Below are 20733 nucleotides of genomic sequence, written 5' to 3' on the forward strand. Positions count from 1 at the left end.
AAGGCAGACGCTTAACGACTGAGCCACCCAGGTGCCCCTCTACAACTTGCTTCTAAAATGGAATTTCAAAGCACCAACACTTGGATAGTCTCAAAAAAAAAAATCTTATGACATATATTCAGAAAAGAAGATGTCATTTATTTTAATTTTTGGTGACTTTATATCTGGGAGTAGAGAGAAGCAGGGAGAAATGAATAGGTTCTAAAGGTAGAAAAAGTGTTAATTTCTAAAGTAAATTGGATTTGTTAAATATAATATAAAAATTATATCATCAGCATTAATATAATGAATCAAGACCTCTGTCTTAAGTAGTTGGTTTAATTATACAAGCATTTAAAGCTGATTTTTAAAATCAACTTTATTTTGTTCTTTTTGATGGTAGGTAAATAGCATCTAAGAAACACATGGGATAGACTTTTTTTTTTTAAAGGTTTTATTTATTCATTTGAGAGAGACAGGGAGAGAGCATGAGCAGGGGAAAGAGGCATGAGCAGGGGAAAGAAGCGAGGCAGAGGGAGAAACAGACTTTCCGCTGAGCTGGGAGCCCGATGTGGGGCTCGATCCCAGGACCCCGGGATCAGGACCAGAGCCGATGGCAGACGCTTAACCATCTGAGCGACCAAGGCACCCCAACTTTTTGTTTTTTAACTGGAAATCTGTACCCCTTAATCCCCTTCACCTGTTTCACCCATACCACCACCCGCCCCCCTCCGCCCCACTGACTTCCCCTCTGGAAACCACTAGTTTATTCTTGTCTTTATGAGTCTGTTTGTTTTTATTTGTTTGCTTTGTTGGGATAGACTTTTAAATTGGCCCTTAAAAAAAGGTCAATATAGGGCAAACAGAAGAAACTAGGAAATCTACATTACACAGCAGTCAGAATTCAGGTTGAGATCTTAGCAATAGTAATAGCAATTAATAATAGCTATTACACCTGTCAGAATGGCTAGACTCAAAAAGACAGAAAAATAACAAGTGTTGGTGAGGATGTAGAAAAAAAAGAACCCTCAGGCCCTGTTGGTAGGAATGTAAATTGGTACAGCTACTATGAAAATCAGTATGGAGGTTCCTCAAAAAATTAAAAATAGAGGGGCACCTGGGTGGGTCAGTTGGCTAAACATCCAGCTCTTGATTTCGACTCAGGTCGTGGTCTCAGGGTATGAGATTGAGCCCCATATTGGGCTCTGTGATCAATGGGGAGTCTGCTTCTCCCTCTTTCTTTCCCTCTCCTCCTCCCCCTGCTCGCATTTGCTCTCCCTCAAATAAATATATCTTTAAAAAAATTAAAAATAGAAATATCACATGATTCTATAACTCTACCATTGGGTATCTACCCAAAGAAAATGAAAAAACTACTTCAAAAAGATATATGCACACTATGTTTATTGATTATTTACAATAGCCAAGATATGAAAGATATGACAGATGAATGGATAAAGATGATGTGGTATACATATATATATATACAATGGATTATCACTCAGCCACAAATAAGGATGAGATCTTGCCATTTAGAACAATATGGATGAACCTAGAGGGCATTATGCTAAGGGAAATAATCAGGCAAAGATGAGTACCACATGATTTCACTTATATGTACAATCTAAAAAACAAAGCAAACAAGTAAACAAAAAGCAGAAACAGACCTATAAATACAGAGAACAAACTGATGGTTGCCAAAGGGGAGGGCAGTGGGGGGATGGGAAAAATGGGTGAAGGGAGTGAAAGACACAGGCTTCCAGCTATGGAATGAATAAGTCATGGGGATAGAAAGTACAGCAAAGAGGGGGCGCCTGGGTGGCTCAGTTGGTTAAGCGACTGCCTTCGGCTCAGGTCATGATCCTGGAGTCCCGGGATCGAGTCCCACATCGGGCTCCCTGCTCGGCAGGGAGTCTGCTTCTCCCTCTGACCCTCCTTTCTCTCATGCTCTCTGTCTCTCATTCTCTCTCTCTCAAATAAATAAAATCTTAAAAAAAAAAAAAAAAAAATTAAAAAAAAAATTTAGAAAGTACAGCAAAGAGAATATAGTCAATGGTATTGTGATAAATAGCACTGTATGGTGACAGATGGTACCTACACTTGTGGTGAGCACAGCATAAAGTATAAACTTGTCTAATCACTATGTTGTACACCTGAAACTAATGTAACATATATCAACTACATTTCAATTAAAAAAGACAGCAATCAATATTTACTATTTAACATTCATTATATCAAGTACTCTAAGTACCTCACATGTATCATCAGCTAATCCTCCCAAGAACCCAAGTATTCCCATTTCACATACAACAAAACATGGTAGTTAAGTGGCCCCTCATCTCATACACAGCTGGTAACTGGTCAGGTCAGGATATAAGCCCAGAACATGTGCTTTGAAGCAACCATCCTGCCGCCTCCCTTAAGCCAGTGATAACGTGCCTTGGCTCTACCTTTATAGCTATCAAAAGTATTCACTATTGTACCTCACATATAGAGATACGATTAATATGAAAACAATCAGGCCAGCATTTCATCATCCAGGCAAAAACCCTTCAAAAGTTAATTCTGCACACTAATCTCTCAAAACCATCAGACTCAAGCTTTCAACCAGTTGTCCCAAAGTGGAAATCTGCCTAAGAGTAACATTTCAGTATCCCTTAACTATACTCAAATTCAGAAAGTATGATATATAAACTATCAGAGGCTTTGGTATATTTGGCTTCCTAATAGGTTCCTGAAAGCTAATTAAATGTATAAAAGGGTCTACAACCAATCTTGTTTCCCATAACTATTTTAATAGTAGCTGTAGCCTCAATTATATTTTGATTATAGTTTGAAGGTGCCCTTTCCCTTTCCTCAACTTTTATAAGACACAAGAAGTTAAACAGAAGGGAAGCAATATGTGCCAAAGTACACTGAGGACTGTGGGGCTGGAGGACTATGGGGATGCATTCTTTAAAAATTCAGGTCCTACATCTAGTCTTTTATTTCAACAGAATCTAGATAAAAGGAGCGTTTTCATTACATACTTTTGGGAGGGGGATTAAGGAGGAGGAGGAAAGAATATTAATTTCAATAAGATATTAAAAGCACTGATACAATGAAAAATTCAGAGGCGGTACAGGTAAGAAAATAGAACATGGAAGCCTAGAAAGGATAATAATTCAAGAAGGTGAAAACTATATAAAATTCTATGACTAATGACAAAAATATCCAACATATATGACAAGGTAAAGCAAGAAGGAATGAAGATAGGGAAATTTTAAGTCTAGATTAGGTAAGAATACATATCAAGTTCAATAATAATTATCACATGATAACTTACCACAACTTAAGAGGTTTTGTGGTCAGAGAGGATATTTATAAGTTCAAGCTTTTCAGGGTAGTTTTATGTAATGACTTAGCCCAGGATGTGGTGTTTTAGTGAAAGACTTAGGAGGAAATGGGAGAATCAACTGAAAATGGAAGATCTCAAAGATCGAAAAGGACCAGGGTATCCAAAGGCTCATATCAACGGATGTGGAAGTGACAAAAGATAATGGCAGAGAATGTGATAAAGAAGTTGTATGTCAGGCATTGCAATAATTTGAGGGAAAATGAAAAACATACTGGAGGATGGAACAGATAGCTATGAAGAGAGAGAAAATCTTTTTTTTTAATTTTATTATGTTATGTTAATCACCATACATTACATCATTAGTTTTTGATGTAGTGTTCCATGATTCATTGTTTGCGTATAACACCCAGTGCTCCATTCAATACGTGCCCTCTTTAATACCCACCACCAGGCTAACCCATCCCCCCACTCCCCTCCCCTTCAGAACCCTCAGTTTGTTTCTCAGAGTCCATAGTCAAGAGAGAAAATCTTAATAACCACACCACTATGTATCTTTAAAAATGACATATATATTTGAGTTTTATGATAAAGATAAACGTGAAAGATTAAACTTGAAATGGATGTCATCCCAGAAGACAACAATTATGTAAATCAACCTGCCATGTACTAAACAAACATCCACCATCTTGAAGGTCAAGAAATAGATACACTCAAAAGACACTATGTTGGTCTTCTGGAAGGTTGTTTTAGATTTCAAAATGAAAGGTGTACAATAAAGCAAAATCTAATGTAAGACTATAAGTAAAATCATACACACACACACATTTAGATAAATATAAAAGAGAAAGAAATGTTGATTGAATACAATTTCGTATCATCTCGAAATTTAAAATGGTTGAAAAGTTCAATTTTACTTGAAATTGCTTTTTTCCTAGACTATGGCACATGTTGAACATATTAAGCTTTGTACTACTGTATCTGAACCACTCACTCAAAGCTTTCCAGTGCTAATAGCTGGTGTTCACTTTTAGCAACATAAAGAAAAAGATTTTGCCTTAGTGCTAGATGATTTTCCTTAAATCAACCTAAAGCATCCAAATACGTCATCCAATTCAGTAAGAACTTACTTTATAATGGCTCTCATTTGATGCTAGGATGGAAAACTGCAGTCTTTTAAAGAGACTGTAGATTAACTAAATTTGTAATAGTAATCCATCAAAATTTAGTTCCACATCAGTTAGCATTTGACTTGAATTCGGAGAGTTAATGCTGTGAATCCTGTTCTTAACCAACTTTATATTGCCATCTCCCTACTTCTCTTTTGATGGAAGAAAATAAGTGCTTCTAAGAATATGAAGTAATAAAGCCTTCTTATTCTGAGAGAACACTATTTCCCCCACAATAAAAATTAATAAAAAAGAAAAAATGGTAAACCTTTATTTAAAATATTATACCTGTCAGGTTGATCTTACAACTGAGATATTATCAAATAATACTTACCAATACATACATCAATTTTCCCTTTAATAGCAGCTTCATGCAGAGGGGTATAGTTCCAGTTATCCCGGGCATTTGGATCAGCTCCTTGACACAGTAACAGACTCACAACCTCAGCATGGCCAAAAGAACAGGCATTATGAAGTGGGATGAGACCTCCGTCATCACGAGCATGGACGTTAGCACCCATCTGTAGTAAGTGTTCTACGACATCCTTCCTTCCAAACCCTAAAAAGAAGGATAATATACATTGAAGCAATTCTGTAAAAAGAACCATTAATATTTCTTTATTTTAGTATATGTGCTGCCGAAGCGAGCACAATATTTCTTTAATAATACTAACAAATGTGAACATTTGTAGTACTTCCTTCTATAGCAAAAAGGGTTAAAAAAAATGGCTACCATTCAAATCGATTCTCTCCTCTTATAGAACTCAGAACTAAGAAAGCTCTTCCTTAAGTCTTTGGGCAGTTCATTCAAAAGACATTTTTTTTTTTTTCCAAAAGACATCTTCAACACATTTTATGTGCTGGGCAACTCTGCTAGAAATACAAAATGAACAAGACTCCAGTCCAAGGCATTCATTTTCCCCTCATGCTTCACAAGAAAAAATTAATATGTATAAAATCCATCTATTTTAAGAAATAAAGGTTATTTAAATACTGCTGACAACTAAAACAAATTACAACACTCAACATTATACCAGAAAAACTAGAGAAGAACGTATGGATACCAGAAATAAGTGGTAATAGTTTGGCTATAAGAACTTTGAAAAGGAAGAACTAAAGATAAAATGTCAAAATATCTACTCTTGGGACTGATGGCCAAACTAAAAGTAAAACAATGTAAGCTTGGATTTAGTGAGTCTGAGGAAACAGTATGACAAACAAGTGGGAACAAGAAAGACAGAACCAGAAAACTGGTAAGAAGCATCACAATTTTCAGACAGAAAAAGTGGGAGGAAAGAACGGATCTGAATCAATGTAAGGACTAGGCACACACTGAGAAAGGTAAAAATTACCAAGAAAGTACATTATGGAAGTCAATGGGCAGCAACATTATGTGAAGTCAGCATGATGAGGATTTAAAGGGTAAAAAAGCCACTGACAATTTTAAATTATAGTACAGTGATGAAATTTTAAGTTACACTGCAATGGATTAAGAAGAAAGAAGACTATAAGCATTAGTATTATCTTTATAAGCTAATATCTTTCTTAATGATTCTTTCTTTCCTACTTTAAATTTTATTTGGTCTTATTTTCTAAGTATCACTACCTCCATGCTATTACTTACCATGTAATGTAGTTAGAAAGTAGCATCATAAATAAAACCAAAATGGTCATATCTTCTTTTATTTTATGCATATAAACTAAATGAGAACTATGACGAAAATAGAAAAAAAAAAAGATTTATTTCAAGATATGTTCTCCACACTATCTATAGAAATTCATTCAGTCCAGGAAAACAGGCTCCAAGAAAAAGTCTCCAAAATAAAAGACATGTTTCCACAGATACGGAGTACAAAGTCAGAATTGGGTTTCCATAGAAAATATCCTTCAAATTAAACTGAAAATTTTGGGTGAAAAGAGGTCAATTCTGTATTACTAATTGAAATACCAAAAGTATAGGATACATGCTAATATAACTATGCTGTTTGTTCTTAATACCTGTACAACTTTACGGATATTAGGTTCTGTTTATTTCTCTAACTTCAGTGTCTTTCACCCTACTATCACAACCTTACTCTTCATTCGTTGGGCCATAGGTGCTTTCCTTACTCATGAAGATTTCATGATTTTCCTTCTATGGATTTGAATAAAGTCTGCATGGCAAAGTCACATTTCCCTAATCAATGCACTGATAATATTTGAGAATGAATTTCCTTTCTTCACTAATAAACAAATAAATTAAAATAAGATACTTTTTTAAATGTATCAACTGGCATTTTAAAAAGTATCCACTATAACTTTGAGGGAAAAACGCAGTGTCTGTTTACTTTTTACTAATACTTTTAGATCTAAAATATAAAAAACAAATAAAAAAATGCTTGTAGCAGAGTGGGGAAATGGAACTGTGCTCATACACTGATAATTTGAGTGTAAAGTAGTACCACATTTTAGAAAAAAATGTAGTGTTATCTGAACAAAGACTCTGCATCAAGATGTTTATCAAAGCATTATTTATAGAAAACCATGGAAACAATTCAGATGTCCAACAATAATGGCCCTGTTAAATAAATTATGGCTTTTCATATAACATCATCCTGTACTAAAAGGATGCTATAGAATATTGTGAATATACTTAATGTCACTGAATTATACATGTAAAAAATGTATATTTTACTGCAGTTTAAAAAACATCAAAAAAGTATAAACCATACATACAAGAAAACACAGGATATTAACAGAAAAACATGGAAAAAGTGTTTTTAGATTAATTAGTCTTTTAGATTAAAAATATATAAAACAAAATATACGGGGAAAATATATATATACACACAAACATATATTTGAAGATAGAAAAAAGATTAAATCACTAAGTAGTGACATTATAGAATTTCCTTTCCTTCTCTTTATCTGTTTTCCTATTATCATATAAAAACAGAATTTTGTATAAAATTTAAGTGTGTACACATACATGTTTATAAAAGAAGGTGGAGGTAAACAGTCAAAATCAGTAGACAATGAAGAATTTCTCTCTTTTAACTTGGTCTTGCATTAATAAAATATATTATTAAAATCAGAGGTTTTATTATCCACAAAACAGTCCCCTATTTAAACTACTTAGAAATTCAGTACTTAGTAATTTAGAAAACTTTATTTAAAACATAAAGTTTACTTAAAACATGTATTTTTACCTGTTCTGTTGAGTACAAATCAAAATTGGTCATTCATCTATAATGTTAAATGCTTATATATTATTTTTACACATAAAGAGAATTCATTATCTCTAATGGTTATATAAGGCCTCTGTTTCACAAACAAGGTTTGTAGTCATAATTATCCCTATAATTGAATCGCTTATTTGGGTCTAAAGAACCAAAATAAAAATAGTAATTAGGATCACAGTCAAAGAACTGCATAGAATGTGAAGTAACTTATCACTAATTAACTCTTCGGAAAATAGTCCCAAAGTGAAAGCATTACAGACACATACTGCAGACAAGATTTTCAGTGTCTTGTTTCATTAAGCTAGCACATGTTTAAAAAATAGCTAAATCACAATGTTTTAATGTTGCCACTTATACATAGTTGCTACTTATACATCTTTATTTATGGCTCAGTGTTATGAAGTAAAGAAGGAAAACCAATATACCTTCTGTCTTCTCTGATCCAGCAAAGGTCACTGAAGAGTAAGACTGTAATTCTCTGATGTTTACCAACACACAGCATGTGCTATTGAGTTATACTAGAGGTATAATTTAACTTTTACAGAAAAACTCTCTTTGCTCAAAGTACATGCCCTATTCTTGACAACACTAAAAATAACAATAATGGTAAGTAACTAATATTTAGTAAGCTCTTATGTGTGTCAAAAAGTATGCCAAATACTTGACATGCATCAGCTCCTTATGATAACACCCTGTGAGAGATACCATTATCCTCATTTTGTTAAGTAATTCTTTCCCTCAGTGCTGATATTCATGAGCTGTGCTTCTAAATACACATCTCAATTCTCTCTACTCTCCCTTGCTACCGTCTCGGGTTGTAGTTCCATAATCTCCTGTCTAGACTTCAGCAACTAGCCTTCTAACAGCATATAACCTTCTAACCGCTCTCTCTGCTGTCACACCTGCTGCCCTCCAATTCATTGTTAACACAGTAGGCAGAGTGATCTTTTCAAGGCATGTTTCAGATTAGGTCATTTCCCTGCTTAAAATCTTGTAATGGGCTCCCATAACACGTACAATAAGACATTACTACAAACTCCTTAGGACCTACAAGGCTTTACGTGAGCTGACCCCTCTCACCTCTCCCATGTCATTGAGTTTTATTTGCCCTGTCTTTCACTTTCTGTTCCCTGAATATGACAAACTCCTTTCAGCCGAGGCGACTTTGCACTGTTCTCTGAGAACTTGCTCCCAGATCTTCATATGCCTAGCTCCTTCTGCCATCCAATTATCAGCCCAAACAAAGATAAGCAACTCAGAGGACTCTAACTGACCACTCAATTTAAAGTCACCCATGTATGCACACATACTTTTCCATCATTATTTTCAATATCACTCAGTTTTACTTTCTTTCTGTATTAAATCACTACCTGAAATTACCTTGTTCATTTACCTGTTTGCCTTTTATATGTCTCACCACATAAAAAGAGTTAGGAACTATTTCATGAACCGGTGTGTGTCTCCAGCATCTAAAATAGTGCCTGATACACAGTATGGCTTCAATAAAATATTTGCTGATTACATGAACATACAGAATGTTACTTACTTCATCATAATTAAATCAAAGAGCAAGTAAGTAGCTTTTGATTTTGTATTTTTAATTTACAAAAAGAAAACATTTAAAGGCTTTTCCAGCTACAAAAATATCAGAAATATTTTTAAATATTTAAACAAAACACCATATTTTCACAAAGGAAAATCATCTGTAAATCCATCATCATCCAGAGATAACCAAAATGAACATTTTGATGATTAAACTTCCAGATTTCTTTTTTTGCATGTGTGTATATGTCTTACATCTTTGCTCTGCCTTTTCACTTTTCAACTATCTCAGATATTTTTTCAGGTAAAAATTTAAAATGTATACATCATTTTCATTATGAATTACTTAGCCTTCTACTACATGGATATGTCACAATTTATTTAGTTGGGTGGTTTCACCATTATAAAAAGGAGATTTTGCCATTATAAAAAAGTTAAATATCCTTATATACATATCTTCACACATCCGTCCAGTTCTTTAAGACAAATTCCTTAAAGTAGAAGGACTAAGTCAAAGGATACATGTTTAATGTTGCCAAACTGTCCTCTAATTCAGTCTATCAATTTTCATTTTTAACCAAAATGCTTGAGTATGCCCATTTCCCCATCTTGTGTACATGAACACATATTTATAATCTTCACAAAGAGGCAAAAATAAAAAATGTATTGCTCAAATTACATTTTCTGGGTTTAGATATTTACTCTTTTTTTAGAAAATTAAATATATGAATACAAATACAGTTGAAATCTCTCTTAATCCTACTCTTCTCTTTTCTCCCCCAAAGATCCCATTACATAAACTCAATGTTTGTTATACTTGCCCTTATTTTTATACTTTTCATATATGTGTGTTTTTAAACACATGAGTTTATATACTTATATATTTCACATTAATATATTTACATATTACATATTTCATATTCCATGTTATTAGATTATATATATTCATATTATATTGTCAAGATCACATGGTCTTCAATGTTTATTAGTGAGATTGATAGTTGTGGCAATTATCCCCTCTTCTTGTTGGCCCACAGAAACTCAATTATTGCTCAGGAATTGGTCAGAATGTAATATATTAGCTAAGAGAAGGTAAATCATTCCCCAGTCCAAGGAGTGAATCCTGATTACTCTAAGCCAGAAAGGTGATTTTCTTCTTCTTTGGCAGTGACTGGCAAGGGGAGAGAATGAAAAATCTAGAAGCTTCTGGAAAGACTTTTCTCTCTAATAGAAGATTTGTGGAAGAAAAAGGACCCTTTCTCCTCTCTCCCTTCCTATTTCTAGAAAACTCTCACATAAGATTGTGACATTCAGGCTGATACCATGATGGGAAGGTCAACAGAATTATGAAAATCCTAGCATAGAACCCTACTGTGCTCACAGAGTATTCAGCCAATTTTTGAACTTCCTACCTCTAGACTTATCAAGCAGGAAATAAATGTCCTTAGGCTTAAGTTTCTGTCAGTTGAATTTTGGAATATTTGGAGCTGAACCCATGCAAATTGATACAAATATCTGTTTATATGTTTACTGATCATTCATTTGTCAGCCTTCGGTTCATGGTCTAGACTGAATTTTTTGTCTTATTATTTTTTTGATCTTTATATATCCCGAACACTAATCTTATATCGGTTACATGCATTAAAAATACGTTATTTTGTTTATGGCTTGTCTTTACACTCTATTTACAGTGTTTGATTTCAGACAAGTTTTAAACTTTAACATAATAAAATATATCAATCTTTGCCTACACTGTGCTTTCTACATAATCTGTAAGAAATCCTTCCTATTCCTATACTGTTCGTACATTTTCTCCTAGATTACTTTTATAATTCTGCTTTCCACATTTATTTTTTTAAAGATTTTATTTATTTATCTGAGAGAGAGAGAGAGAGCATGAGCAGAGAGAGGGGCAGAGGGAGAGGGAGAAGCAGACTCCCCCCTGAGCAGGGAGTCCAGGCTCTATCCCAGGACCCTGAGATCATGACCTGAGCCGAAGGCAGACACTTAACCAACTGAGCCACCCATACACCATTGCTTTCCACATTTAGATCTTTAATCTACCTGTATATATGCCATGAATTACAGATATAATTTTATGTTTTCCACATCTTTTCTCTTTGGTTGATCAGTTTAATAGTTTAACTTCAAAAAAAGTCTAAAATACCAAGTAGGGCAGTGCCAATCCCCCTTGTTTCTCCTAAAAAATTATCCTGGCTATTATTGCTTTTTGATGTTCAATGGAATTATCTTTATGTTCCATGAAGAAATGTGTTAGAAAAAAAGTTTTTAAAGCTCACTGATTATAATTAATTCTGTAAAGTTGACAGATTTACAACACTGAGTCTTCTAATCCATGGATATACCGTGTATCATGTATATCCATGTATATCAGATACATACTTCACATCTTTCATTTTGTGTTTGTTCTCCATTAATATCTTGCCCATATTTGTCAAGGATTTGGGGGTATTTTAAGGTTTTTGTTGATACTGGGACAAAGAGGGCAGTGGTACATTAGGGGCGGTCAATAAAACCAGAACACACAGAGCCTTTCAGTCATAAGGAGTTTGGGATCCGAGCAGGAGTTTGTCAGCCAAGATTTGTCTGCTAGCTAATGTGACCAGAGGTAGTAATGACAAAATGAGGTCAGAAGACAGGCAAGAGCGAGATCATATAGGGCCTAATGGAACTAGTGAAACCTCAAAAAAAAAAAAAAAAAATGTAGAGATTTCACATGTCTCACTAAACTTGTCCAGTCAGAGGCAATTCAGGCTCATAGAGCAGTTTAACAAGAGCTCTTTAAAAAATTTCCACTCTGGCATGCTTAGCATGCATAAGCGATCTTCTTGTTTGCCACCTCATAGTCACAAAAGACTGCTACACCTTAAAGCCTGGTATTCAGGTTCCCACACAAGAAAAAAGAGGGCAAGGGGAGAAAAAGGCTTTCTCTTAGTCTTTAAGGAAGCCTCTGTAAGATACTTTCACTTATATCTCATTAGCCAAAAACAAGTCATCTCTCCAAGCTCCCCAAAAAGTCTGGAAAGTCAGTTTTTTCATAGCTGGGCACACTACTGCCTTCTACAAAATCTAAGATCTGCTAGTGAAGATCAAGGAGAAAATGAACTTTTGGGTGAATAACCAACAGTATCTGTCACAGCTTTTTAACTCATGGGTAAGAAGTTTGGATTTTATTTTAAGTATGTGGGAAGCCCTTTATAAGAGAAATTACTTGACTGTATTCAAGTCTTAAAAGGATTATCAGTTGGCTATGTGAAAAGTAGAATGGAGAGAGTCAAGAGCAAAATCAGAGAAACAGGCTAAGAAAAATCTGCCATAATTTGGGCAAGAATTGATGGTGGCATGGAATAAGCCAGCAGCAGTATAGACAGGTCAAAAAGGAAAGGCAAGAAAGACTGGCTCCCAGGTTTCTAGCCTGAGCAACGCAGTTTACAGAGGTGCCATTTGGGGAAGGGTCAGAGCAAGTAGGTAGCAGTAAAAAGTTCACCCAGATGAACTGTTCTTCTCTAACTACTAAACTAACCAATGTGAACCTATTTTGTAAACTGCAGCACATGCTTTCCCCTAAGCACTGTGTGAGAAACAATTACATTATTTTACATATTCTAAGAAATTTCAAAATATATTATGTGGAAATCATTGTGCTGGTATTGTGAGGAAAACCTAAATTCGTAACACAAAGCCTAACCTCAATATGTCACCGGTTAGACCCCAAGACCTGACCTTTACTGCCCACCTGCTTGTACTGACTAACCTTTGTCTTACATTTTTCCTTAAGCTCTTCCTTCTGGCTTACCTCTTAACTCAGACAAATGAAACCCAAAATCACCCCTCAGATGATGGCAACTACCCAGACCACCCAAACCCTTGACATGCGCCTGTGCAGATGAACTGTGAAGTGACCCCTGAAATGACTGGAAACTACCTTTACCTCAATATAATACTAAAATCTCCGTCCAAGGGAGAGCCTCAGTCTCATTTACATACATACAATGTATGTGTAGGCATGTTTCCTTAAGGCATATGCTTAACCTTATACCGACTTCCACATATATGACAAGGCTTCCCTATCTGAACATTCATCCTAACCCTAAACAAAAGGTACCCATTCACCCTCTCTTGGGGAGTCATGGCTTTGGAAGCTATTCCACGTGATCCCTTATTTGCTGCAAATAAAGTTTTTCTTTGTGCAACAATTCACCTGATGTAGTTTCTGTGACTCACCTAGGAGTAAACTCATGCTGGTTTGGTTACAAGTATACCTATTTTCCTTATTTAAATTAAGGCCATTCAAAATCGTTTCAGTGTCAAATGTAAGGTCATTTGGCATCTATTCACCAAGGCCGAGTTTAGAGATAGAAAACTGTTTCACTTATGTTCAACATTTTAAACCTACCTAAAATTAAAGCTTCAAAGGAATAACCTTGACCAGTATTAAATCTTGTAACTAACAACTGTGACTTCTGAAACATAATAAAAGAAGAGAAACCTAAGGTGTTTGGAGTCTTTTAAAGTGATGTTTTTATTTATGGTAGCAAAGTCATAGCCTAAAGATATTTTTCACCTAATTAGACTGTCAACAAAGCAACAACCACTGTACATCATTTGAATTATGAAATCCATTGACCTATACTTATATACTCAATGAGAAAATTTATATTACATCTCCGATATTTATTTTAATTTTTTTCCTTAAGGGTAGAAAGATCTAATTACACTCAAAAGATACTCAAAGTAAGAACAAAATAAGTTTGAGATTATCTAGGAAATAACTCATGAGCTCTCACATATATCATTGTTTTTCCTGATATAAAGGAAACCACAAAAGCTAAGCTGGGATGGATAAAATGGTACTTGATGACAGATGTGAACTGTTCATTATTCTCTCTAAAAACATTAGAAAAAATTAGACTCTAAAATAGAAGAAGAACCTACTTACTTTCTTAAGCATTATCAATCTACTTCCATCCAAATAAAAAAACAAAAACTCTTACCAATGACAATAAAATTACTTTCAATGAAACAAACTCAACTGTGACACATTTATGCAATACATAAAAGGTTTTTAAATAACTTTCTTTCCTGGTCAACAGACTCATCATTTACCTATTTAACACTGGTAGGTAGTTCCAGGTATCTGCTAAGCACCTCTAAAGGTCCATAATAAACACAGTAAGAATTAAAATCTGAATCACACCTGTATCTTGGCTGATGTGCAGGAGGCACCCTCAAAATTACAGGGGGAGAGGGGTGCCTAGCAGAGCAGCCCCATCTCTACATGATTTTCTCAGTTTATTCACTTTCTTATAAAGGCCTACCTTCTAAAGTCTTTTAAAGTTTCCAGTTTTACAACATTTTATGAAGAAAATTACATGCTGTAATGGTATTCTCTAATCTGGGGAGTGGGGAAAGTCTTGTGACATATTCTTTGAAAATGTCAAGGGTTTTCTAAATACTAGGTTAAATTCATGCAGTCCAGTATACACAGAACCACAGATACCCAGTAACAGATTCCTGGTTACTTTATAATAAATATTCTATGACAAAGAAACATAAATTTTCTATTTAATATTCAAAGTCATCATTGCTTCCTCTTCTAATTTCAATTCTAAGTATATTAGCCTTTAAATAAAGAACTATGCTACACTTCATTAGGTTGAAGTCACTGTTAAGCAACAGGGAGTATGTATATTCCCTCTTGTTTCTAAAATAACAATTCAGAAAACAAACTACAGAATGACTTCAATGTCAATGAAGTTGCATGTTTTTCATCTGTCAAAGGCAGAATCTCACCAATTAATTTTTCCACTTTGTAGAACCTGATTTAGAAAAGGATTTATGCTTAGATAAAATAGTATTTAATTAGCAAGTATAGTCAAGAATGTGTGCCTTCTGGGTGCCTGGGTGGCTCAGTTGGTTAAGCGACTGCCTTCAGCTCAGGTCATGATCCTGGAGTCCCGGGATCGAGTCCCACGTTGGGCTCCCTGCTCAGGAGGGAGTCTGCTTCTCCCTCTGACCCTCCTCCCTCTCATGCTCTCGGTCTCTCATTCTCTCTCTCGCAAATAAATAAAATCTTAAAAAAAAAAATTAAAAAAAAAAAAAAAAGAATGTGTGCCTTCCCCAAACCCAATTATGAGAAGCAGAACGGAAGAGATAAATCCCAGATTCCAGATTAAAACAACAACAAAAACAACAACAAAACAGTGTAAGAAATCATCCCTTGAGGAAGAAAAAGAAAATGTTTGGGTACCGCTGTGAGAAGAAACATCAGCTTAAGAGAGAGATCTGGTATCCTGGACAGAAGCAAGGCCAGAGGAAAATGTCCTAATTGTGTCCTTTCACTCCTCAATATAGTCACATTGTCCACTATGCTACTGTGGAATATAAAGCAGTATTTCCAGCCCAGTTCTAGCCAACAGAAAAGGAGTAACATCAAGGTAAAATATTAGAACCTGGCTGAGGTGGGAAGAAAATTATAGGTGGACTCCCAATTAAGCAATAACAATGAAGGTGACAACACTTTAAAAGATAAGGGTCAGAGAAATTCTGTGCAACCAGGATGAAATTGAGCAGAAATTTCCATCCAGAGCCTCTCTACCCTGAGGCATGTCCTTATTTACCCCAAACCACCTGGAGGACGAAAACAGAACACAGGCTTTCACAACTCCTAAACCCATCAAACCCATTCTCCCATAATAATGCAATACTGGCCCAACTAGCTGTTAGTTTCAAGGGAATATAAGCTCACAGCGGAAAATAATATGCCTAAGGAGTGCAAGCACCATGAAGGAATGATAAACCAAAAGCAGAATTAATAGACAAAAAAAACAAAAAGAGAGAGACATTTAAAACTGGCAAATTAAATGCTTCAGGAGAAAATAATGGAGAATAATGAAAGCATGACATGAGAACAAAAATCAATCAGGTAAAACCAACTGGAAATACTGTCATGAAAAATGTAAGTGGAAAAATAAAAATATATAATGAATTGATTAAATAGTAATGAAAATAAAGAATAAATTCCTGATAAATCAGGTTGAAGAACTATCTCAATAAGTATCTGATAGAGATAAATAGAAGAAAGGAGAGGTAGAGGATGGGAAGAGAAGATATATACATACATAGAAATAATGACAACACTTCTCATAATTAAAGGAAAATGTAAAGTTTCAGATTAGTAAGAGTTCATAAAGCACTAAACAGAATGGAGAGACATGTTATGTGCGATCTGGCAATATTAAAGGCTATGAAATTTCTAAATCCTTCAGCAAGAAAACACAGAAATTTTTTGACTTCAGACTAAAGTCAACCTCAATTTTAAGAAAAAGCATTTTGATGCTTAATTTCATATGTAGCTAGCTTTTTATTTACATGAAAGAGTAAAATTAATCTCAGATATGTAAAATCTCAAAGCTGAACACAAAAAAATACTAGTTGAAACTACTCTCATCAGAATACTTCAGCATGATGAAAAATGGATTTAGGGGTGGGTGGGTGGGTGGGTGGGTGTGTGTGTGTGTCTCCAGGAACACTGAACAATGAACATTCTAGCAAATAATTGCAATGTGTGGGTTACAAACAGCACACAGCCATACAAACTTAACTGAGCCTGGGGTAGGAAAGCTTCCCCAATGAAGTGATATTCTGAGGTAAGGTCTAAAGAATAAGTAGTTAACCAGAAAAAAGGATTGGAATAAATGTCCTAAGGAGGATAAGGTACAGTATAGCCAAAGCTCAAGAGGTGAGAAATGCTTTATACATTCAACTACCTAAAAGAAGTTCAGAATGGTTCAGAGAGGCAGTAATAAAGATTCTGAAACAGGTAACAACATGGAATCAACTAATTTTCTACCACAAAAATCATGGAGAAGCAGGATCATCCTTCAAAACCAATGTACCAGAACTAAAAATCCTTTAAATGCTGTATGTCAGGGGGAAGACTATGACTGTTCCCTACCAAAGTAGCATAATCCAAAATTTCTGCAATGCAAATTTAGGTATCAGAAAACTGCAAAATATATCTGTATATACATCAATCTTAGTAGACAGAAAGCTAAAGACTCTTGAAATTCCACGGAGTTTTTAGTCTATATCCATTTATTTCAGTATATTATTGTAGAAGATACTTTTGCTATAAAAGTAGAAACAGAAAGGTCAAATACAGCACAATGAATTAATCACATAGTTAACTAGAAGTCAAAGGAAAAAGAAGCAAAATGTGCCCTAATAAATACTTCTGCTTTCAGCTATAATAATAATTAAGAGACTTCATCTTTGTTTTTATTTTAATGGTTGTACTTACTACACAATAAAGGGTTCAAGGAAACTGGCTACCTGCTTAGAAAAAAAAAAAAAAAAAAACCTTTTTAAAGTACATAGCAAAATAAATTCAAAATAGATTAAGGTACAAAATGAGAAAATGTAACCATAAAACAACTGAGGTGGACATGTGCATGATTTCAGAATGAAAATAACTTTTTAAACATAAAATGGAAGAAAACAAAAAAAAAATTTAAAGGCAACAGGTTTGAAAAGGTTGTAAATAAAATTAAAAAAACAAACCAGGAAAATATTTGCAATGATAAGAAAAACATCAAAAGGTAAAAGAAAAAAAAGGGTAAGGAAAAAAATAATTCATTAAAAAAGGAAATATCAATTATTTTAAAAAGTAAAATCAGTTACTCCAGATATAATCAAAGAAATGCATATTAAAACATGAGTTCTGTTTTTTTTTAAATCAAAGAGTTAAGAAATATGTTTTAAACGATGATGTTTGGAAACATGTACAAAAATGCTCACAGGAGCAATATTCACAAGAACATATTCATCACCAGTAGAACAGATAAATAGTAGTATAGTCACACCATGGCATTCCTTATAACAGTGAAAATGAAAAAACTACAACTATGTAAGAGACAGGATTCACCCACGATATAGTATATACTATCTAATATTCATACCAAGTTCAAAAGCAGACAAAACTAATCTATGGGTGATATAGGGGTAGTGACTTAGATGACACAAGACAGGTTTCGGCTGGTGTTGTCAAGGGTATAGTAGTAATATAATTAAGTAGAACCTTTTAGTAAAACAAATTTAGTAACACATATATCTACACACAAAAACTCTCTAGGAATATATGTATAGCATTGTCTTAAAAACTTTCAGCGATCACCGTTTTAGTTCACTTCATAGACTCAAAATCCAGAACAACTATAAAACTACAATTTCTTGAATCCCAAGCCAGGTTTTTCTCAGATAGAATAACTACCTTACAGGCTTATAAGTAGTCATTGAGTCACAATTGTCAAAATACTTCCTAAAACATAAAAGGTTTTACAAATATTAGATGTTCCTAATCTCACTAGATTTGGGAGTCTTAATCTGCATTACATGTGTCCTCAAACAGGGATTCTCAATTCTGTCTGCATGTGAGAATCACCAGAGGAGATTTTAAAAAAGCAAAGCCTTGCTCCTACTCCTGTGGTTTGACTTAATTGGTCTAGGGTTAAGAATCACTACTCACAAAGTGAACATCAACATCAGCATTACATTAGACTTGTTAAAAATGCAAATTCTCAGACTCTACTCCAGACAAACTCAATGAGAAATTTTGGGAGTGTGGTCTAGCAACCTGTTTCAACAAGGCCTTCAGGTGATTCTGATGCAGAGTTTAAGAACCATAGCTCTAGTGCTTCTAGATGTTTGTAATCCTCTGAAAATCACATGTAAAGTTTGCTGTTTAAGTATATCCTTCTGGGGAGAACATTCATGCCTTTCATCAGATTCTCAAAGTGTTAACAAAATTAAGAACCACTTATATAAGCTCAGCAGCTTTCAAAGTGTGGGGGTACGTCTAGTGGTCCCTGAGACTCTTCTGGGAGTATGAAAAGTCAAAACTATTTACAAAATAATATTAAGATGATTTTGACTTCTTCGCTACCAAGACATTGATACTACATGATTTTATAACATCATGTGTTGGTCATCTGGAAGATGTACTCATGGTGCTCTTGATGATACAAAGCAATGACAGGTGATACTGCTGACCTCTTTGCTTGAACCAAGACGGTGGCACCAAACTATACTAATAGTCATTGTGTTCTTAACTACCAGGTCCTCACAGTTTAAAAAAAAAAAAAAAAAAGGCAGCCAGCTTCACTTAAAAATGTCCTTCATGAAAATGTAAATATTAATTTTATTAAACTCAACCCTAGAGTACACATCCTTTTTAATATTTTTGTTACAAAATGAGAAACACACACTAATCACTTCTAGATACCAAAATACATTTGTGTTGAGGAACAATACTTATGCAACTGCTTGAGCTCAGTTTGACTTGTGTATTTGGCAGACATTCTCTTGAGAATGAACAAAGAAAGTGAGCCTGTCACTTCAAGGAAAACAACACAGTATTTGTTCCCAATGACAAAATCTGAGCTTTCAAGCAAAACCGAGAATTCTGTAAAACTTGCATCTGCCACCATGAGCTTTATAGTTTCCCAATACATAAGTGCTTTTCTGTAAGACTGGTGGTGGTAGTAACAAATATGCTTTACAATTTATTATAAAGTAAGATGTGTCAACATTTAGAAGATCTGCATACCTCAGTGAACTACTATTTTCCAAATGACCAAAACATGTTATAGAGGTATAAGATCCATCATAAAAAATAGACCAATGGGTTTTAACATAACAGAGTGTGAAAAACTCATTGATATGGCTTCAGATTCCATGTTGCAAATAACCTTCAGGAAACTATTATTTATCAAATTTGGGTGTAGTACCAAAGAAAAAGATCTATGATTAGTTGAAAATGCTATTAAAATAGTCCTTTCTTTTCAAACTACGTATCTATTTAAAGCAGGACTTTCTTCATATACTTCAATCCAACACAACAAATGGCATGCAGAAGCAGATGAGACTTCACCTGTCTTCTATTGTCAGACATTAAAGTGACTTGCTAAATGTAAAATAATGCCTCTCCTATTAATCTATGTTTTGGAAAACAGTTCCTTTTCAATAACAGTGTGATTTACTCTAACATACAAGAGAGTTTATTATTGTTATTTTTAATTGCTCAGTTTTAACTCCTACTATGATAAATCCCCACAGACATAATCCACATAAACAAAAGCTCTTTTAACTCTTCTCAAGAGTGTAAAAACGAGTCCTGAGATCACAAAGTTTGAGAACCACTGCATTTTGATTATAAACTTCCTAAAGGGCAGAAAATAATGCCATTCTTATGATCCTGCTCCTTACAGCACTTATATTTATTGAGTTGTTACTGAACTACTATAAAACCTTATGGTTCATGCCAGATTCCTGAGAAATAGACCAAAGGGGGAAAACACACTATGGAATTGTCCCAGTGGCTGTTAACTAAGCAAGCTGCATGAAGTTCTTTTAAAATACCAAACACACTTCACTAATAGTGAGTCTCACACTCCCAGGAAAGGACTAC

The 20733-nt window shown here is 34.5% G+C and overlaps 1 protein-coding gene across 1 annotated transcript in view; it reads right to left on the reverse strand.

The window, feature by feature from the left end:
• TNKS (tankyrase) overlaps positions 1-20733 on the reverse strand; it is a 202092-nt gene that overhangs the window by 166919 nt on the left and 14440 nt on the right. Inside the window, 1 exon segment of the mRNA XM_035004108.1 lies at positions 4817-5041. Coding sequence (XP_034859999.1) covers positions 4817-5041 — 225 coding nt within the window.

Source organism: Mirounga leonina, unplaced genomic scaffold (assembly GCF_011800145.1).
Source record: "Mirounga leonina isolate KUSES-001 unplaced genomic scaffold, KU_Mleo_1.0 Mir_128, whole genome shotgun sequence".
Taxonomy (NCBI): Eukaryota; Metazoa; Chordata; class Mammalia; order Carnivora; family Phocidae; genus Mirounga; species Mirounga leonina.